At 43.5% G+C, this 23,184-nt stretch overlaps 1 protein-coding gene across 1 annotated transcript; it reads right to left on the minus strand.

Moving 5' to 3' along the window:
* Window positions 1–1,155: 1,155 nt before the first annotated feature.
* Window positions 1,156–2,091, minus strand: LOC142204701 (lysophosphatidic acid receptor 4-like). The gene has a single exon (XM_075276008.1). The coding sequence runs from the start codon at window positions 2,089–2,091 to the stop codon at window positions 1,156–1,158; it is 936 nt and encodes a 311-aa protein (XP_075132109.1).
* Between the last annotated feature and the right edge of the window lie 21,093 nt (window positions 2,092–23,184).

Below are 23,184 nucleotides of genomic sequence, written 5' to 3' on the forward strand. Positions count from 1 at the left end.
ACATTTTTGTCTCAAAAGGTTGTTCCACAGGAGCAACATGGTGGCTCAGTGGTTAGCACTGCAGCCTTGCGGTGCTGGAATCCTGGGTTCGAATCCCACCAGGAACAACATCTGCAAGGAGTTTGTATGTTCTCTCCAATCCTACAAAGACATACTGATAGGGAAAATAAAAATGTATAAGCCCCTATAGGGGTTTACAATCTACACAAAAAAAAAACTTGTCCCACTTGGATAAAGAGGACCAGACAGGACCATAACTCCGGTACCGTATCTTAATAACATTGAGGGTCCTAAATCCTGTCACTTAAACTGAGCCGGGACAACACAATAAATAAGGTCTAAAAATGTAATAGAAAAAAATAAAGTAACATTCCAATTTTTTTTTTTTACTCTCTTGCCCATTAGAAGGGAACATGATGTAAACTGTAGTGAAGGGAAACGTATCGGTGGCTGAATTTTTGAGTTATTCACTCCCTTCTGGTCCTAAATTATGTCATGTGACCAACACTGACTCTACAACTACAATGTTTGGTGTGGGGACAGGTAGTCAGTTACTCTACTCATTCCTATAAGACTCACATTGAGGCTCTCATAGACATAAATCAGGTAATTGACTTCTTTCCATATAAGACATTGTGTCAGTTGGAGAATCTTATTATTGGTCACATGACACAGCTAAGGACCAGAGTAGATAACTAACAGTAGTCTTCTTACCAGTGGCTTGGGATCCCAGTGGACAATACAATTCCACCAACAGGCTCCCAATTTGGAAAATATTTGTGAATATTTTTGAACCTCAACTACAACTGAATATCTCTCTCTTTTTGGCTACATCACAAGAGTTGTACAGTTCCCAGTCATTCGTTCTTTGTGTTTGGTGGAAGGCTTCCAGAGCGTCCTACCAAAGTAAGGTTATAGTATAAATTAGTCACCGACCACACTGTCCGTACGATAAATTCCCAAAGTTATTGCCCAGCTTTCTATGTCCTATAGCCAAGGACCATGAAGCCATTCTTAATCCACAATATGGTCTTGTATTTAGGTCCCAAATGTAAGGTCAAACCTTGAGCTATACTTGGTCAACCATACATGACTTCATATTTTAGGTAACGTAAATAAGACGTTTGATGGCATAATTTAGTCCTTGGGGGCCTGTTAAGAAGAAATAATGGGCCTGTTTTTCTCATAAGATTGGTCAGATAGCTCCAGAAATTTCTTTCCCGCTTTGAACTCCTCTTTGACCACGTTTTTGATGGTCTCCGTGGTGAAGTAGTAGGTGAAGGGGTCAAGCACCGTGTTGAAACAGGCTATCAATAAGGTGACATTGTAGGCCTCTCCCAGAGTACTGTTATTCTCAAATTGGTAGAGAAACAATATCATATGATAGGGAAGGAAGCAGAGAAGGAAGATGGTGATATTAGTACCCAACATGCGTATCACCTTCACTTTGTTGACAATTCCTTCTTGAACGACTTGACTTTGCTTCATTGACCTCAACATGGACACAGAGCTGATGACTATGACTGCAAGAGGAACCAAAAAACCAAAGCCAATAGCCCCTATGGCGGGTCCTCTTTGGGTAACATATGGATGCTGATTGTCGGTACAAGAAGAATAGCTATCATTCTTAGGCACTGCCACTATATAATGGGCAGAGCCGGATATTATGTTGAGGAACCATACAGCCGCACAAATCCAGGAAGCCCTTTGACGGAAATGTCGGGATCGGATTGGGAAGCAAACGGCCAGGTACCGGTCAAAACTAATGCAGGTCAATAAGAAAATGCTGCCATACATGTTGAGAAGGAGGAACGAGCCGGTGACATTACACATCCAGAACAATGCCTTCGGGCTGATGTTTGAAGCTGACACCGCGTAGGAATAGATTTTCAGAGGAAGGGTGCAGACCAGTAATAGGTCAGTGATGGCGAGGTTCTTCATGTAGACGATTGTAGGCGACCGCAACTTTTTCACGAAAAAGAACAGCCAAATGGCAATAATGTTGACGATAAGCCCTAAGAATGAAATAATGGTGTAACCACTTAGGTAGAGAATTGGTTTGACCAGCGGGTAGCTGCTGTTGTTGGTCATTTGTGGAGACTTTAGTGGCTTTCACTCCCAGGATAAGATGCTTTCCGTCTTTTTGAAAGGAACCTGGTAGAAAAATAAAAACAAGAAGTTAGTTTTGTGTTATCTTATCTTTACTTTGTCATTCTATGTACAACGTAAACGATTTTTAAGCCATTGATTTTGACTTTGGAAGCGCCGGGAGAAGAACATTGCTTACACAAGCGAGTGATTCTTGGAGACCATGCTGACATGGGATCCTGCTAGTCCAGTATAATGGTGGCCCATAAGAGGTTATCCAGGGAGTATGTCAACATATACTTCTTCCAGGGTTCTTTATGCGCTGAACCTAGGGGCTTTGGGCCAGTTTCCGACCCAGGGACCTGTGATTGGACTGTGTCTTTCTGCCCCCTTACTCCACTTTTATGTTCATGAGTACAAAGTACTATAGGAGTTGGCAGACTACTGTATGGTAAAGCCAAGAAGTCCCTGTGACCACTGGAGAGGAAGGAGGTGGTGGAGATGAGCAGGGGTTGGGGGCTTGTTCCAATCACTTGTCCCACAGAGCGAATCAGCCTAGAACCCCCAGAATTAGTGCATAAAGAACCTCAGAAGACGGACATATAGACACACTCCCTTTCGTCCATGAACACATGGGGGGTTGTCATGAACACATACAGAGGGTTATTACTTATAAAGGTTCCTTGGTGGCCCTATTTTTGATGCTGCTCAGGTCCACTTATATATTGTGGTCAGTACTGGTAATGAAATTTAAGTGGCTGGAGAGGGAGGGATAGAGGTCCAGGAGGGAAGCCCCTTCTCTAACCGCTAGGCCCACTGATTGTGGGGTCTCCTTGGACAGTGGGTAGCCACTAGTCAGTACCATCCAGTCAGTCACCACCAGCAGGCTAAAATAACCTGATATAAATCATATGACAACATAAGGTTTACAGCATTTCCTCTGCGGCCTCAGATGTTGTCAGATAAGCTCGCTGTTTCATAATCATCATTCTCTAGTTCTTAAGGTTCTTTTCTGTAAGACGTTCGGGTCTGGCTGCTCTTAGGAGCCGGATTATTGGAAGACGCTCTCCAGTAGGGTCTTCATGCTAGAGATGAGATCTGATCTGGTGGAACTGGTGAACTTTCATTTTTGCCTTTGACTGCCATGGCAGTGCAATGTTCCCTAGCCCAGTCAAACAAATGCCCCAGTTGTAGACCAGATATGGATGGAGATGGACAGGTGGAGGTCCTTTGATTGTGGGGGTTCCGGACATAACATTTCTGGAGCCCCCAGAAACATCAATTCTGCCCTCGAATGGATGAATGGTAGGGGCCACAGAACCAGACATTTTTGTGGAAACCCAAAATGGCATGTCTCCAGGAGAACCTGATATCTGCAGGATAAAGTATGGGGGAGCTCCTAATTGTAGAATTACCAACAGAACCTTCATTGTAGCAGATCCGGCTGGTGAATAATATCATAACCCTAACACCCCTACAACATGACAATGCCCCTGAACATCTCAGTAATCCTGACCACAAAATAGCTGGACCATGCACCATTTCCTCAGTAGAAAGTAGTCAATGACAACTCTGGAGAAGTCTCGGATATATCCTATACGCTGGACACACTGACCAATAGACGTCTCAAGATCTCAGCCTTGATCTAACCCTTGATGCATCTAAAACCTACCATGAAAACAAAAAATAAATTTCATCTCACCGTGCTTACAGTCCATCACTGGTGGGGGGAGAAGTCAGTGTTGGCCCCTTCGTCTATACGTTAGTCCAGGCTTAGGCAGCCCATACATGTTAGTTACAGATTGGCCAACGACTCAATTTTTGTTCAACCATCTAACAAATATGGGAACCTCCAAAGTGTCCCCTGACAGCAGATATATGGGGAAAGATAAGGATGAGACGGCTGGAGTCCAGGGAATATACACTGTCGCCAGACAGGTTTCTCCCCCCTCCTAGTCACTACACATGCACTACTTCGCCTTTTGCCATAAATTCTCCTTTTGAGCTCTCCGGGTGACACTTGATCACGACAACCTTTCATGCACCTCTGCTGCTTCCTCAACCTCTTGCGAGGTGCCCACACGGTCATGGGCTCCAAAAATCTCACTCTCAATGGCAATTTTTTTTCCTTCTCAATTGCAAGATACACATAAAACATATGTAGAGGCATGCATGTAATACAAGGTATTGGAGAGAGCATGGGTGCAGGTCATGCACAGGGTATTGGGAATTCAGCTGGTGCACATACGCTATATACATCCTCAGTATTATATCTGCACATAGACCACAACACACAGATGTTACTCACCAGCGAGCGCCTTGCCTGCCAGAGGAAGGAGCGACTGTAGAAATGCAAATGCTTCAGAGCTTCCTGCCAGCGACTTCTACATGAAGTGTTACCTCATCACACGTCTGTATGAGGTGCTCTGTAAAGTCTAGACCTCTCTTACAAATCTATTGCAAGTTTTTGAAACTTTTTGTACCTAAAGAGGCAATGCAAAGAAAAGTCGTAAAAATGCGCAACCATCACCAATTCTTTAGCCTTGCCCCTTTCATTCAGTTGCTTGAACATCTGAATGATTTCAGTCCATATACAAGCTGATCGGTTTACTGTGAAGTCTATGGAGAGGGGAAGGGGGAGGAGGAGGCAGAGATGTGAAGCTGTCAGATTTATAAGGGTCAGTTCTGGCAGAAGAAGGCTGGATGGCAATTCCTGATAACTCCGAAGAAAACTGTCTCTCTATAGTGCAGCCTCTCTGCTTTGAGGAGTTTTCCTCCTCTTCCCCTCTCCATAGACTTCTATTGTAGAGACTTGATCAGTGGCAGGAGGAGGCATATAAGTGAAGACATGGAACATTTTCCTTCAAACAGTATATTACAAAGTTTGTTCTCTTCGTCGGAGCTACAGATTTATGGAAAAAAATGTATACATGGTGTAGCGATGCTAAAATTGGCTACATAATTTTTTGCATTTTATGGGCCCACCAATGTGTATATATGTGTATGTACTAGGGCCGGCGTCAGCGCACGGCATAGTCGGGCAAGTGCCGGGGCCCACAGAGCCTCTGGGGGCCCCCCGGCACTTGCCCGCCCCAGCACTTGCCTGTCCCGATTTCAGCTCATCGGCGTCCGACCGACGGCGATGAGCTGAATACATAAGCAATTAAAGCAGGAGCTGTGACAGCTCAGCTCCTGCTTTAAAGCTGCGGCCCGGCTTGTGTGTGTAGGCGCGATGATGTCATCACATCGCGCCTAAATACGCAAGCCGGGCCGCAGCTTTAAAGTAGGAGCTGAGCTCACAGCTCCTGCTTTAATCACCTATGTGAATGGAGTGAGAGAGCGGAGAGAGGAGCGTTGGGGGAACGATGGAAGGTGAATGTAACTGCTTGTTTTGCATTAAATATTAAGGTGAAACATAATGAAGGGGGCCCATGAAACTGGGGGGCAAATGAAAGGGAGGGAGGGAACAGCATGACACTGGGGAAGATGAAGGGAGTGGGGAAAGAACGGCATGAAACTGGGGACAGAGATGGAGGGGGCCCAATGAAATGGGGGGGGGCAAATGAAGGGGAGGGGGGGGGAACGGCATGACACTGGGCAGATGGGGGGGTGGAACAGCATGACACTGGGGCAGAGACGGGGGACATGAAACCGTGGGCAGATGAAGGGGGAGAACGTGATGAAACTGGGGACAGAGATGGAGGGGGGGACATGAAACTGGGACAGAGGAAGAGTGTATATGAAACTGGGGGAGAGATGGAGAGGGGCATATAATTTACGGGTGACTGTAGGAGGATTATACTGTGTGGGAGCACATGATAAATGAATGAGAATGGGCGGGGTCAACATAAAAGTGGGTGGAGCTAAATTTACCGCGCCGCACATTTTGCCCCTCTTTCTACTCTTTAAAAATTGGGAGGTATGGCGTTGGCGACGCCACACTCCTGTGTGACGTCACTCGCTTCATCTGCGACGCACAGTGTCTCGACTCCCCCGCCTCCTTTACAAGGGGCCCACTGAGGCTCTGTCACCCAAGGGCCCATAAAAACCTAAAGCCGGCCCTGTATGTACACCAATGTGTATGTGTGAGTATGTACACCAATGTGTATGTATGTGTATGTACACCAATGTGTATGTGTGAGTACATCCACCAAAAGCTTGAACACTATTGACATCATGTTAGTGCCTGTGGTGTATGGAGAGATTTTAGGGCCCCATAGTAAAAAAAAAAAAGCAGATTGGGTCTTCCTCCCACTGAGTGGTTGCAGCCCATTATATAAGGGCACTACGAGACGTGATCCTTGGAATTCACTCCAGATGACACTGTTACTTGTAGGCTACTGGTCCAACAGGATATTTCACCACTGGGACAGTCTCTATTATTTGATACCAGCGCCAGCAAATATTTCTCATGGGCAGTATTCCAAAAAAAGGGGGACTGGTAAGTTTTTCTTTTTAACTGACCATTGACTATTGGATGATTCCAGTAGGTATCACATGTGTCTATGATCACTTCAGATATAGATGGACTTGGAAATTTGCAGTAGCTACAAATTAAGGCAATAATAGAGTTGAGCCAATCTTGAGATTTCAGGATTGATTGCTTTTAAAATCCGATTTCCGATCATTTTCCAACTCAATTCCGATCCTAATGCAAGCCAATGGGATTTTTTAATGATCGAAAATCAGATTTTAAAAATGATCCTATTCACTACACAGTATGGAGTCCAAAAATTGAAGGCTTCAGTTATTGGACTCCACGCTGTGTAGTGATTAAAAAATCTGCTGGCTACTTAGTCCCCCCTGATGTCCGGTTACCTGCACAGAACTGCTGCCGCTCCCCGTTGTGCTTTGTCCTCCTCTCTCATTCAGACGTCGGCAGAGCGCCGTGCGCGCCCCCGCTTCCCAGGCTGGTGTTACTGATGCTGGGAGTAGGCGGGGCTTATTGTGGCTTTGGAGAGTGTGGGCGGGGAGATGTGAGTGCATCACTCCCGACTACCCTCCCAGTACACGCCCACACTCTCCTAAGCCACAACAAGCCCCGCCTACTCCCAGCATCAGTAACACTAGCCAAGGGAGGCGGGGGCGCACACGGCACTCTGCCGACATCTGAATGAGATAGGAGAGGACAAAGAACAATGACCCAGAGCTCCAGGAAGCGGCAGCGGTTCCGTGCAGGTAAGTTGAGCGATCAAGATCGGAATTCCGTTCCCAATCTTTCTTTAAGCGAGATCGGAACCCGATCGTGATTGTGAAATTTACTTGCTTGAGATCCGATCTTTTCCGATCCCGATCTCTCAACTCTAGGCAACAAGGGATCTCCAGTAGAATAGTTGGTGTCAATGAGGTTGTGAGACTGCAGTTGATACCACAGCAGAATTTACCAAAAATAATATATTATTTCTGGGACGTTTACTGTAATGTACATGAGCAGATATTACAGCTTATGGTTTGCTATGTGGTCATATCACATAAAACTTGTAAATGTTTTCAGATGGAGGTGCACGGTACTGCTCTGATAGTGATAAGTTACATGAAAACCACAAAAATATTTCCATCTGACAACACCGATGAATTACGAGAGAGCGGAAATAAAGCTCCAACAGCTACTGAGGGGAAGCCATCTGCAGACTGAAGATAGCCATACACCCAGGGCTGTCTATAGGGTCTTGTCCCGTATAGGTGAGTTGTTCGGCATAGTAGAAGAGAGGGAAGGAAAATACTTCCGTTGTCTTACACTTTCTCTCTCTGCCAATAGTGTAGATGGACTATGTCAATCTCGACTGGGAAAAAACTTGAAGAAAAAAATCCTGCTCCTGGGGCCTCCCACCATAACTGGACACCCTAAGCAATGGAACTCCAGTGATAAATACCAGGGCTTGAGATCTGTAGTCGTGGAGTTGGAGTCAAGGCCAGTTTTGGGTTGGTTGGAATAAGTTTCCGACACCGGTTTCTAAATAAAATGATACATTTTATGATTTAGATACATCGCTTGTTACCTATTTACCTTCATGGCTAACCATGGCTCTTGGCAATTTGCAAAGGAGTCGGAGTCAAAGTCGGAGTTGGGCTGTGGAAAAATAGAGAGACTGGTGGTAGCAGTTTTTCCTACCGGCGCCACAGTCAAGATGGCCCTGCATACTCCTCACGTGGTCTTTCTTTAAGCAGGAAGACAATTTCACACCAAATAAAATTGAGACAAGACAGACTATTACTAATACAATTGCAAAACACAACGGCGCTTGGTGTTAAAACAATTACCACATACGGGGTGAGGCAGTTTATTAGACAGAATAATAGACCTTGGATTGGAGATAGGACTAAGTTTGTTAGGACTTAGTCCCAGACTATGTTGCTTCACACCGTCCCATACCAATCTCTCCATGCCCTGTTCTGTCCGTCTCATGGACACAGTTCCTATGTCTGAAGGTCGGAACCAATCACACCTTTGGACAATACAGAGCACATTTTAGGTCTACACCACCATTCTCTTACTGATAAGTCTCCATGTTATAACTTGGCTTAGGACTGCAGCACCAGCCCATATCTCTTCCGAAGCTGCTATCACAGGTCCAGTAACAGGGAATCTCTCTAATTCCATCCAAGGACTGACTAGAGTATCTCCAAGGTTGGACTACTTGCCTCCACTTGGCTAACTCCTGCAGACAACCATACAAGCTGACTAATTACTTCATCCACCACCATCCAGGATGTGGCCTACACAGAACAGTCCAACCATCTGTAAGTCACCTCATTGTCAGTTCCCACACTATTAATGGTCACCAGGAGCTTACTGTCCTCTCTGGGAACCGTTCTCCAAGGCTTTACTTGGAAGCAACCATACGGCATCCCTCTCAGGACTTCTCCAGCTTTACAACTCTACTGGATTGTCCGGGATGTTCCTGAAAAAATTGGAGACCTCCAGGACAACCAGAATAGTGGACTATGTATATTTTATGCGCATGGGACAGGAATACTATGTAATTAAACACAGTCCAGGTGCCCACACTTACATCTAGAGTGTTGGGCAGTGGAACTTAATGGGATGTGATCCGCATAGGGGATAGGACTATGCCACCATCACTTAACCTCGGAGACAGTAAATTTTGTCAAGTATGTCTACAAGTGGCCTCCTCCTCCATGTCTGCTCAGGCCCATATGAACTCCCTGACCTCTGCTCACCACCACTCTCTGATACCCCAGACATCTCCCGGGCTTAGTCAGGCCACTTTATCGCCACCAGAGATAAGTGAACTGATTCGTAATAAGCCACGTTCCTTACAAATTTCCAAGCAGAAAACGATTTTACGTGTAGCTAAATCCAATATTTTCCGGTGAGGCTGACACTAGGGTTGAGCGATTGGGATCGGGAAAGATCGGATCCCGATCGGCAATCAAGCAAATTTCAATCGGGATCAGGATCGGCTGGAAAATGATCGGAAATCGGATTTTAAAAACCATCCTGAAATCTCAAGATCGGCTCAATCCTAGCTGACACCATGGTGCATGGTGACTTACCATGTCGGCTCACCCCACACGAGTTGAAACTATTCTTGAGAGGGTCGTCCACCACCAGCCACCACCATTACTGGTCTCAGAGGACTCTTATTTCTGTGCAGTCAATAGGTTCCACCAGCTGTCCAGTATATGTCCAGTATTGCACTATGGAGGACCTACAGAAACCGACCATTTCATCGACAAATGAAAATTTGTAATAAATTTCCCTACACGGGAAAAATAAATATATATCCTAAATTGCTTCATTTCACACCTCATTAGTGAACTATAACTCGATATCATTGCTTAACAAATTCTGCAAGACATTATTGATGCTTTTTCACGTCTGTTGATGTGGTTTGGTCCTCCACCCTCTGTAAATATATATTTCCTCTGTGCTACATTTGTCCGGAGATATCATTTGTTGTTTATACCATGTGCGTTATGACTTTGATGGTTAACCACACAACACATCTGGTAGTTGCTTCAAGGGGATTTCCATGGTTTTTTAATATATACTGCTGCATTTCCAATAATATACAGAACCTGGTTGTTACTTATTATAAGGGAGGCCACTGACGTCCTAAAAGGCGTCCCCTCTTAAAATGATTCGACCCCCCCTGAGCATATCATCACTGTCACATGTACAAGGCTCAGAAAAATAAAGGGAACCCTCCAATAACACCTCCTGGATCTGAAGGAATGACATCTTCTCATTGAATACTTTGTTCTGTACAAAGCTGAATGTGATGACAACAAAATCACACAAAAATCATCAATGGAAATCACATTTATTATCCAATGGAGGCCTGGATGTGGAGTCCCCCCCCCAAAAAAAAACTAAAGTGGAAAACCACACTACAGGCTATTCCGACCTTGGTGTAATGTCCTTAAAACCTGTCAGTATGAGGCTGAGTAGTGTGTGTGGCCTCCACGGGCCTGTATGACCTCCCTACAATGCCTGGGCAGCTCCTGATGAGGTTGCGGATGTTCTCCTGAGGGATCTCCTCCCAGACCTGGACTAAAGCATCTGCCAACTCCTGGACAGTCTGTGGTGCAACATGACGTTGGTGGATGGAGCGAGACATGATGTCCCAGATGTGCTCAATCGGATTGAGGTCTGGGGAACGGGCGGGCCAGTCCATAGCTTCAATGCCTTCATCTTGCAGGAACTGCTGACACACTCCGGCCACATGAGGTCTGGCATTGTCCTGCATGAGTAGGAACTCAGGGCCAACCGCACCAGCATATGGTCTCACAAGGGGTCTGAGGATCTCATCTCGGTACCTAATGGCAGTCAGGCTACCTCTGGTGAGCACATGGAGAACTGTGCGGCCACACCACACCATTACTGACCCACTGCCAAACCGGTCATGCTGAAGGATGTTGCAGGCAGCAGATCGCTCTCCACGGCGTCTCCAGACTCTGTCACATCTGTCACGTGCTCAGTGTGAAGTTGCCAATCCTGGTGTTCTGTGACAAATGCCAAGTGTCCTGCACGGTATTGGGCTGTGAGCACATCCCCCATCTGTGGACGCTGGGCCCTCATACTATCCTCATGGAGTCAGTTTCTGATCATTTGTGCGACAACATCCACATTTGTGGCCTGCTGGAGGTCATTTTGCAGGGCTCTGGCAGTGCTCCTCCTGTTCCTCCTTGCACAAAGGTGGAATTAGCGGTCCTGATGCTGGGTTGTTGCCCTCCTACGGCCCCCTCCACATCTCCTGGTGTACTGGCCTATCTCTAGTGTGTCACGTTGCACCACAGATTGTCCAGGAGCTGGCAGATGCTTTAGTCCAGGTCTGGGAGGAGATCCCTCAGGAGACCATCTACAGCCTCATCAGGAGCATACCCAGGCATTGTAGGGAGGTCATACAGACACGTGGAGGCCACACACACTACTAAGCCTCATACTGACATGTTTTAAGGACATTACATCACACTTGGATCAGCCTGTAGTGGGTTTTCCGCTTTAATTTTGGGGGGACACCACATCCAGGCCTCCATTGGTTAATACATTTGAGTTCCATTGATGATTTTTGTGTGATTTTGTTGTCATCACATTCAGCTTTGTACAGAACAAAGTATTCAATGAGAAGATTTCATTCCTTCAGATCTAGGAGGTGTTATTGGAGGGGGCCCTTTAAATTTTACATACAATATTTTGGTAAAATCTATTTTTGTCCTCATGTCACTGAGCTGATGAGACCATTTGGATTCCCAGGATTGGGTCTGAGTTCATTTAAGGGTTGGGACAATGAATTACTTTAGGGATCCGGTCTGAGGTCTGATTAATTTTGGAGTCTCGTCTGTGGGATGAATGAATACACATTGGTATAGAGGCAGAGGTGAGGGAAGTCATCATGGCAGCCTGAGCTGGATGGAGAAGAGAAGGAAAAAGAACATCAGCAGAGAAGACTTCACCTGGGAGACACTGGATCTGAATTATTTTTGGAGTATGGTCTGGGGTAAGAATTAATATATGTTGGTATAGATTGTGATTTCTTCCAGAGATGAGGAGCCAAAGTCATCTCAGCAGTAAAGTCTGCAGTCCCCATCAAAAGTTGTCATGGCTGCCTGGGCTGGATGGAGAAGAGAAAGACGGAGAAACATCATCAGAAGAGACGACTATCCTGACTTTTCTATTACAATAAGTCATTTTAAAGGGATTCTACCATTAAAACCTTTTTTTGTGGATAAGACGTCGGAATAGCCTTCAGAGAGGCTATTCGTCTCTTACCTTTAGATGTGGTCTCCGCCACGCCGTTCCTTAGAAATACGGGTTTTTACCCGTATGCAAATGAGTTCTCCCGCAGCGATGGGGGTGGGCCCCAGCGCCCAAATAGCGATGGGGGCATCTCCACCACTGCCAGAGAAGTGTCTTCAAGTGCCGACTCCTTCTTCGTCCGCCACATCATCTTCAATGTCTTCCAGCGCAGGCTCGTAACTTCTAGCAGAGCAGACTACGCAGGCGCAAAGGCCACAGGAAAATGGCCGCTAACAATACTGTGCAAGCGGTCATTTTCCTGTGACCTGTGCGCCTGCGCAGTCTGCTCTGCCCAAGACCCAAGGCCTAGAAGTGACGAGCCTGCGCCGGAAGAAGACATTGAAGATGACGCTTTGTGGCGCCAGCACAAAGCATGGCAATGAGTAGCTTGCAATCTTGTGGACTGCCGCTGTCACTAGATGGTTAGGAGGTGACAAATGGCTTTACTAAATGAAGTGAAATTCACGGTGGGAGACTTGTGGTCGGCTGTCACTTCCTGCCCATCGCCAAGTGTCGAGGCAGCGGCGTTGAAAACGTATTTACTCACAAATAAGCAAAGCCGAAGGCTACTAGAAGGAATATGAAAAATAGAGAACTATGCACAAACATATCACCAAGACGTTTGGTCACATCGATAGTCATTGTGGGGTTTTACATCCGCATTCAAGATGCAACTACCCGGTTTTACGTCCACCAGCCATATGAGCCACCTTCTTATACCAACTAGCAGGTGCTGCTCACAGGCACCAATACTTATGCAATATTGAATAGTTACAAGCAGATTATTTATTTACTATTACCTTGGCCATATAATAATGACATATAAAATCCCCAAGGCCCCAGAGATATCTTCTGCCTTTGGGTTTGGTTGGTCCTGGTGGCAGTTTCCCAGCTCTAGTGACCTACTTGCTTAGAGTCCATCTATACTGATCCATTGAGATTTTCCATCTTAGATCCTACTCTCTTCCGGTTGGTTGGTCTCCATTACTGGTGATCCAGTGGCTTAGTGCCAATCTTTCATCATCTAGTGGGATTAAGAGGCCGAAGCCAAATCTGCTGCACCCCGCACCAGCAGGCGAATGGATTAAGACTAGCATAGCCATGGCAGCCTTAGTAAATTCCCACCCTGGTGTCTATTCTTGGTGATTCAGGGGTTAAATAGTTATCCTCAATGATTGAGTTTAGTGTCTGTCCAATAGGTTAGATATGGTGATCCAAACAATTAGTGAATATTCCTGGTGATCCAGTGTTTTATTGTTTTATCCCTGGTAATCCTGTAGTTTCAGCCAGTGGTTTAGTGTATGGTACTGGTGAGTATATGTTACTAGTGATCCACGGTTTAGGGTACATTACTAAGTATTCAGTGATTTACTGTACGTTACTAGTGATCTATAGTTTAGGATACATTACTGCATACACACCGCTGCAACAGATAGACTGCATACACACTGCTGCCTTTGGAGATGACACTTACTCTGTCCAGGACCTACCTCTACCATTTGTAGTAAACCCCTTGCTCGGGTCAGCACAGTTGCGTGTTGATGGGACCACTGTTGCATAATATCAAACCTTCACAATTTCCCTTTCTAGTTTTGCAATGTGGTTGTTTCAGTGACTCAGCTTCCCATGGAGGCGACACATATGATCCATCCATGCAGGCATTTGCCGACAGAGCAGATGAATCTAAACTTAAGTATGAAACAGCTAAAATAGTGACTGTGATATGAAAGCACAGAGAAAGCGGAGAAGAAAGAACACATGGCCCGGGGATGTTCTGGGCTTCCACCATAATGCTTGCAGTCTCCATGACAGGGACAGCCAATCCTGAGTGTCTATAGGTCTGAGGTCTCTACTGACTCAGAGACAGTATACAAGCACGGGGTCTATTGTGTGGGGAAAGATTAGACCAGGGGTCGGCAACCCCAGAGCACGTCTGCCAAAGGTGGAGTGTGAGACTTATGTCCCTGGCATGGCAGCCTGAGTCCTCGCCCAGCAGTTTCGATCAGACCAAACACAGCCAAAACCAAATGGCTGTTATTATACTCTGGGGTCTCTTCAGACAAGTGGAGGCTCAGGAAACATCAAAATATAATGTTACTCACCTGTCCTGTGCTCCGGAGCAACACCTTACTGTACTCCAGCCTGCTCAATCGCACTGCACTATACCACACTAAGTTAGCTTGGTCACATCCAAAAATCCCATGTCATTGCATCTTTCAGTGCCAACACCATTTTGATTTCACATCTGACCCCATTAAGGGATCATTTTTGGTGGCTTTTTGTTTTGGAAGGCCAATTCGTCATCACTTTTCGACTTGGCTCAAAGCCACAATCATTTCTCCAAAATAACAATAAGCCCCTGTAGCGTTACAAGTCATCGATACAGGATAATTTATCTACAAAACCATTGTTTTATTGTATAAAAAATCCACAGACAAGCACCTTTCTCCAGATAAAGGGTAATTTCTGGAGCGTTAAAATACTGAAATGCAAAAGAACAAGTGTCAGTATGCTTAAACTCAGAGTTTGTATTCTTTGCTTTTTCATAGACATACACATCACATTCACTTTGACGTAACTTTGTCTATGTTTGCCTTAGAGAGCTAAAAATTGGATAGATATATTCCTAAGAGTCCTGACAGTATTCTACACTATGTTTTATAGATAGGTTCCTAGGAGCCCTAAGAGTATTCTACACTATGTTTTATAGATAGGTTCCTAGGAGCCCTGACAGTATTTTACACTATGTTTTATAGATAGGTTCCTAGGAGCCCTAAGAGTATTCTACACTATGTTTTATACATAGGTTCCTAGGAGTCCTAAGAATGTTCTACACTATGTGTTATAGATAGGTTCCTAGGAGTCCTAAGAGTATTCTACACTATGTGTTATAGATAGGTTCCTAGGAGCCCTAAGAGTATTCTACACTATGTGTTATAGATAGGTTCCTAGGAGTCCTAAGAGTATTCTACACTATGTTTTATAGATAGGTTCCTAGGAGCCCTAAGAGTGTTCTACACTATGTGTTATAGATAGGTTCCTAGGAGTCCTAAGAGTATTCTACACTATGTTTTATAGATAGGTTCCTAGGAGTCCTAAGAGTATTCTACACTATGTGTTATAGATAGGTTCCTAGGAGCCCTAAGAGTATTCTACACTATGTGTTATAGATAGGTTCCTAGGAGTCCTAAGAGTATTCTACACTATGTGTTATAGATAGGTTCCTAGGAGCCCTAAGAGTATTCTACACTATGTGTTATAGATAGGTTCCTAGGAGCCCTAAGAGTATTCTACACTATGTGTTATAGATAGGTTCCTAGGAGTCCTAAGAGTATTCTACACTATGTGTTATAGATAGGTTCCTAGGAGTCCTAAGAGTATTCTACACTATGTTTTATAGATAGGTTCCTAGGAGCCCTGACAGTATTTTACACTATGTTTTATAGATAGGTTCCTAGGAGCCCTAAGAGTATTCTACACTATGTTTTATACAGAGCACAGCACCGAGCTGCATATAGTGAAGTACTGTATAGTAATTGGAAAGAACTGGTAAGATAGCTTCTCACCTTGGATGGTTGTGAACACAACCGCTTATATAAGCTTTTGAACCACTTAATGGAGGGGGGGGTTCCGCCCGGGGCAATGAGACTGCAGGATCCTGTATCACCCTTGGTGTTAGTCGAATATAAGGAAAGGACCGGAATACGGAGAGGATCACCGCGCTCAATTGATGAATAAAAAGTGCTTTATTTCGATAGAAGAAACACAACGCGTTTCGGGCACTTGTGCCCTTTATCAAGTGTATATACTGTATCACAATAAAATAGAATATAAAAAGAAAAAGAAAAAGAAATATAAATATAAATATAAACAACTGCATCCATATAAGCATCAACTTCTTGCAATTGGAGAGTTTAAGCAAACAGGTTATAGATGGTAACTCTCTTCTTAAGAGATATATATAAATATGAGAGGTCACGCTCACATACGCATATACTGTAGCTAGTTTGCAACGTATGCTGCCATAAGCAACAATTAAAAAAATGGATAAACATACACAAATATTAAGTCCCAAATAAAGGGTACAGCAGATTATTAGGAGTTTGGTTTGCAGAACTGTACATATATATACACTGCTAGAATGGTTTGGACAGATGTACATATATATACAGCAAATGGTTTGGACGAATTTTCCAGACACATGATAAATAGGTTCCTCATCTGTAAGAAGAGGTCTGGTTTCTAGAAGCCATCGTTGGCAAGCAGATTGATAATAGGCAGTAATAGTAATTAAAACTTTACGGTTCTTACCTTAGCTCACGTCGGACTGGATGCTTCACCAGCCGACGGAGGCTCTGTGCTATAAATATCATTGGTGGCTGAGGGAGTGCGCGTGCTCTTCCTCCAGGCGCGTGCGCAGACGGCCGCACGTGGAGGAGAGTCGCGGCGTCTATGAAGTGTGGGTGCGCATGCGTCGGCCCGGCTCGCTGCCTGAATACACCTCGGGACGAGTCGGGGAGCCGATCTTGTGTCCGAGACGGGTCGTATATTTGCGCATGCGCACCCGACCGGCAGAGCTGTGATAGCAATGGAACGGCCGTGTCTGTATTCTGCCGTGCGCTGTAGGCGGCTGGGACGAATTCAGTATGGCACAGATGTCGTCCAAGTGGTGGGCTAGTCCCATGCAGGCAACTGGTCCACATATCAATGTTCCAAATTGTATAAGTGTGTCTTACAGTAGTTCAGTATTAACAGGTTGATAAATTGGTATTCACATGCAAATGGTGTAAATTGGACAGAAATATATATATATATATCCATATATACAAAGAGTATGTAAAATAGGTCAATAAAAAATAAAAATAATAAATACTTGGTAACACAAATGTGATAAAAGGACATCAATCAATAAATAGATACAAATAAATAAATAAAACCATCAGATGATAATCCATCACAGGTATATTAGGTAAATGCAAGGACATATACCAATATCGAGCGACACAATGAAAAGGTAACCTCGGCTCCAATCAACCTCAGAGTCAAATTAAGATAAAAAAAATAAAAAATTGTGTCTGTTTTTGTCAAATTAGCCGGAAATGTCTTCCAGGGCTTCATTTAGACCTATCGGGGTGAGTGAATTCATTTTATATATCCAATACATCTCCTTCCGGCGTAATGTACTAAACCTGTTTGCAGAGGAGATGGGAATATGGTCTATTGGAACTATTGAAAAGCCTGAAAAGGATCCATCGTGTGTTGAGGCTGCATGTCTAGACACACTATGTTTAAGGAATCGGTTATTCACGTTAGATCAATGTTTTGTGAGCCTCTCTCTTAGGGTTCTAATGGTACGCCCTACATATTGGAGGCCACAAGGGCACTCCAAAACATATATTACAAAATTTGAATAACAGGACAGATGTTGCTTGATGGGGATAGTCTCTCCAGTGGAATTGCTGGTTATGCATCTTGCACCATTCTTAATAGTTATACAGCATTTACACTTTTTACTGTTGCAGCGATAACTTCCTGCTGGTTCAGTGCTTGATGAATTATGTGGATGTGTGTTGTCTTGGTTCCGTAGTCTGCTTGGAGCCAAAGTACTTTTTAGGGTACGGGCTCTACGGAACGTAAGCCTTGGTTGCTTGGGAATTAAAGGTTTAAGGAAATCATCTCCTTCCAGGATAAACCAATGATCCTTTAGAATTTTCTTAATTTTTGAGTGTAGGCCGTTGTAGGTAGTTAAAAAGTTGAGACTAAAATTTTCTTGACCAGTCTTCTTCCTAGGTTGGAGGCATTCACGTTGATTGAAATATGAGGCACGTGTCTTGGCTGCATTCGCTAAACCTCTAGGATAATGCTTCTCCGTAAATCGGTTGGTCAGAACCATACTTTGTTCTTCGAAGTCGTTGTCGTCCGTACAATTACGTCGTATTCTTTTATATTGTCCGAATGGGACGTTGTCTTTCCACTTTTTATAGTGTAGACTTCTATAGTCCAGCAGGCTGTTACAGTCCACTGTTTTAAAGAAGGTGCGTGTGTGTATCTTATTGCCTTCCCCGACCAAAGTAAGATCCAAAAAGTCAATTTGCGTTTTGTTGGATCCCCCAGAAAACTGGAGACCCCACTGATTGTTATTCAAATGTTCTGTAAATTCTTGGAATTCTACATCGGAGCCTTTCCAGATAAAAATCATATCATCAATAAATCTCTTATAGAGAATAATATTGTTTGCCCATTTCGTGTTATTAAGAATGTACTGTTCTTCAAATTTTCCGACATATAAATTTGCGAAACTAGGCGCAAAACGCGTGCCCATGGCAGTCCCTCGTGTTTGAAGGTAAATTTTGTCTTCAAAGCTGAAGGCGTTATTCGCAAGAATGAAGCGGATGCCATCAAGGATGAACTTCTTCTGTGCGTCTGGCATTCCACTCCCTTCGTCCAGAATGGTCGCAATGTTTTCCAGACCTTTCTTATGAGGGATATTGCTGTATAACGCAGTAATATCTAAAGTAGCCCATCTGTAGTCGTCGCACCACTGGAGGTCCAATACCAGATTGATAAGATGGGGGGAATCTTTCAGGTGGGATCTTAATTTGACGACAAGAGGTTGAAGTTGGATGTCAATATAATGAGACCAATTCCTGGTAACTGAGTTAAGACCTGAAATTATGGGTCTCCCAGGGGGATTTTGACGGTTTTTATGAATCTTGGGAAGATGATAGTAGATAGCCAACGTCGGGTTCTTCACTCATAAGAAATCTTTTTCGTTCTTCAATAGTATTCCGTCGGAAAATGCCTTTTGGATAAGTCCCAAATATTCCTTAAGTTGCTCGGGGGTGGGGTCTTGCTCTAATACAGTATAGTACTCAGGATCCGATAGGATCCTTTCAGCTTCCAATAAGTAATCAGTCCTATTTTGTATGACTATCCCCCCCCCCTTTATCCGCATTGCGAATGACAATATCTCTATTGGCTTTTAAGGTTTCAATTGCCTCCTTCTCAAGCCTGGAGAGGTTGCTGGTGGATTTCGAATTGGATTTAGAAAGAGTACGAAATTCCTTCGAGACTAGATTGTAGAAAGTCTCTAATTGGCTGCCTTTATGATGAGTGGGGTTGAAGAGGCTCTTTGGTCTGAGATCCGTGGTAATCGGACCACCCAGGTTACCTACCATGGCTGGATGGTGATTTGCCTCTATGGCATTATCTTGGCTCCTCTGAAAGGCCTTCTTTTTATCCATAATGGCAAAGTGTCTGGATAGTGTTAGTTTACGTATGAAGTTATTCAAATCGATAAAAAGTTGTAGATCATCCAACTTTTGATCAGGGCAGAAGGATAGGCCTTTAGATAGAAGTCTAACCTCTGCTTCAGTCAGTAGATGATCGGCCTTCGGTATTCTACACTGTGTGTTATAGATAGGTTCCTAGGAGCCCTAAGAGTATTCTACACTATGTTTTATAGATAGGTTCCTAGGAGCCCTAAGTGTATTCTACACTATGTGTTATAGATAGGTTCCTAGGAGTCCTAAGAGTATTCTACACTATGTTTTATAGATAGGTTCCTAGGAGCCCTAAGAGTATTCTACACTATGTGTTATAGATAGGTTCCTAGGAGTCCTAAGAGTATTCTACACTATGTTTTATAGATAGGTTCCTAGGAGCCCTAAGAGTATTCTACACTATGTTTTATAGATAGGTTCCTAGGAGTCCTAAGAGTATTCTACACTATGTTTTATAGATAGGTTCCTAGGAGCCCTAAGAGTATTCTACACTATGTTTTATAGATAGGTTCCTAGGAGCCCTAAGAGTATTCTACACTATGTTTTATAGATAGGTTCCTAGGAGCCCTAAGAGTATTCTACACTATGTTTTATAGATAGGTTCCTAGGAGCCCTAAGAGTATTCTACACTATGTTTTATAGATAGGTTCCTAGGAGCCCTAAGAGTATTCTACACTATGTGTTATAGATAGGTTCCTAGGAGCCCTAAGAGTATTCTACACTATGTGTTATAGATAGGTTCCTAGGAGTCCTAAGAGTATTCTACACTGTGTGTTATAGATAGGTTCCTAGGAGCCCTAAGTGTGTTCTATACTATGTTTTATAGATAGGTTCCTAGGAGCCCTAAGAGTATTCTACACTATGTTTTATAGATAGGTTCCTAGGAGTCCTAAGAGTATTCTACACTATGTTTTATAGATAGGTTCCTAGGAGTCCTAAGAGTATTCTACACTATGTTTTATAGATAGGTTCCTAGGAGCCCTAAGAGTATTCTACACTATGTTTTATAGATAGGTTCCTAGGAGTCCTGACAGTATTCTACACTATGTTTTATAGATAGGTTCCTAGGAGTCCTGACAGTATTCTACACTATGTTTTATAGATAGGTTCCTAGGAGCCCTGACAGCGTTCTACACTATGTTTTATAGATAGGTTCCTAGGAGTCCTAAGAGTATTCTACACTATGTTTTATAGATAGGTTCCTAGGAGCCCTAAGAGTATTCTACACTATGTTTTATAGATAGGTTCCTAGGAGTCCTGAGAGTATTCTATACTATGTTTTATAGATAGGTTCCTAGGAGTCCTAAGAGTATTCTACACTGTGTGTTATAGATAGGTTCCTAGGAGCCCTAAGAGTATTCTACACTATGTTTTATAGATAGGTTCCTAGGAGTCCTAAGAGTATTCTACACTATGTTTTATAGATAGGTTCCTAGGACTCCTAAGAGTATTCTACACTATGTTTTATAGATAGGTTCCTAGGAGTCCTGAGAGTATTCTACACTATGTATTATAGATAGGTTCCTAGGAGTCCTAAGAGTATTCTACACTATGTTTTATAGATAGGTTCCTAGGACTCCTAAGAGTATTCTACACTATGTTTTATAGATAGGTTCCTAGGAGTCCTGAGAGTATTCTATACTATGTTTTATAGATAGGTTCCTAGGAGTCCTGACAGTGTTCTACACTATGTTTTATAGATAGGTTCCTAGGAGCCCTGACAGTGTTATACAGTATGTTTTATAGATAGGTTCCTAGGAGCCCTGACAGTGTTCTACACTATGTTTTATAGATAGGTTCCTAGGAGCCCTAAGAGTATTCTACACTATGTTTTATAGATAGGTTCCTAGGAGTCCTGACAGTGTTCTACGCTAAGCTTTTAGCCAATTTAAGCTGCGGCTTATTCAATCTAAAACAAATCTATGAACTAATCCACCTGAACTCAAAATGAATCTTGATAGGTGCGCCTGTCTCTTCATACTTGTGGAACAGGTTGGCTTCCATCACCTTACTATAGTGCAGCAGTTGCATGAATCAGTCTCAATCACTATTTTCAAAAGTCAAAACATTCAAATTCAGTGTGTACAGTGTCCAGGACAAGAACAGACCACTTAGTCACACTGCAGTCACACTTTTTGGACATATCTGGCATAATTTGGCAATTTTTTTCTTGTCAAATGCCAAAACCCAGTAAAGTTATACACTACACTTTTATATATATATGCTATTGAAATTTGTTGAATAATAGTGTCTGGTAACACTCAGCATGGTAAAGGACAGGGCAATGTACAAGTAGGAAACTCCGGTGCCACGTCATCCACCATTGCCAGTAGGAATGTACATGGCAGCCTTCTGGTAAGTGGTAGTAGCAGCAAGCTACAGCTGTCAGGAGTCTGCAATAGGCAGTGACAATAGATTAGTTATGTAAGATAAGATAAAATTATGGGGTGTGGGGTTCATTCATCATCACAGTCACAGCAGGATGATGTTGATGGCAGTGACACCATGACTTTAAGTCAGTGTTCAGCACATCGATCTGTTGCTCCCAACACCATAATAAATATATCCAGAGCGGTAATTCTATTCCTTAATCTCCATACACACGGTTTTCCCCTCCCCTAAAGTTAATGGACCTCAAAAAAAACACGTCACGTTTTTCGGTCGCTGTTTTTTGGAAAAAAAGTGACGTGTTTTTTTGCCTCCCATTCACTTCTATTGCTTTCCTCAAGCGGAAAACGCCTGAAGAAAGGTCAGGTCACTTCTTTTTTTCTGCTAGCGGTGAAAAACTGCTAGAAGAAAAACGAAAGCTAGCACTCTCCATAGACCACCATTCTATAGAGGTGGATTTTGAGGCGAAATCCGTTGTCAAAATCCGCCTCTTTGCCTTTGTGTGAACTAGCCCTTAAGCTGAAACGCAGCTTTTTTTGTTGCAGATTTTATTGCGGTTTTTGGAACCAAAGCCAGGAGTGGATTGGGCAACAGTTAGAAGTAGAATATATATATATATATATATATATATATATATATATATATATTTCCCATATCCTTTTGTAGCCATCCTTGGCTTTGGCTCAAAAAGCTGCAATAAAATCTGCAACAAAAAAAAGCTGCATTTCCTCACTGTGGGGCCTTAGCCTTAAATACGTCTCAGCTGACAGTGTAGCACGCTATCAGTTGACTGAGAGTTGTTTTTTTTTTTACTGCCCACGTAACAATTTTTTTTCATCTAAATTTTTATTGCAATGCTCCTCTTGATGCTGCTAGCAGGCCACACTGCAGCTAATAGACTCCATTCGCTGCTGACGATTAGATGCCATGCCATCTGCTAGAAAAGACTACATGAGACTTTAAAGGGTTGGTCCAGGGACTTAAACTAACTTGCTATTTCTGGTGGATTCTTCATCATGACTATAGTCAGAGATCCCCATAGCACAGGTAAGTTACCTGTGAGATCAGGAGAAGGAGGGGACCGAGTGATCCGGAGTTGGAGAGGTTTCCGATCACTTGACCTGGAGCTCTGAAGCAGAGCAGAACCCTTGAGTATATGAT

Source organism: Leptodactylus fuscus, chromosome 5, assembly GCF_031893055.1.
Source record: "Leptodactylus fuscus isolate aLepFus1 chromosome 5, aLepFus1.hap2, whole genome shotgun sequence".
In the NCBI taxonomy this organism is placed as follows: domain Eukaryota; kingdom Metazoa; phylum Chordata; class Amphibia; order Anura; family Leptodactylidae; genus Leptodactylus; species Leptodactylus fuscus.

Excerpts from the sequence above, each read along its gene's own strand:
- LOC142204701 (XM_075276008.1), bottom strand. The coding sequence starts at position 2,091 with ATGACCAACAACAGCAGCTACCCGCTGGTCAAACCAATTCTCTACCTA.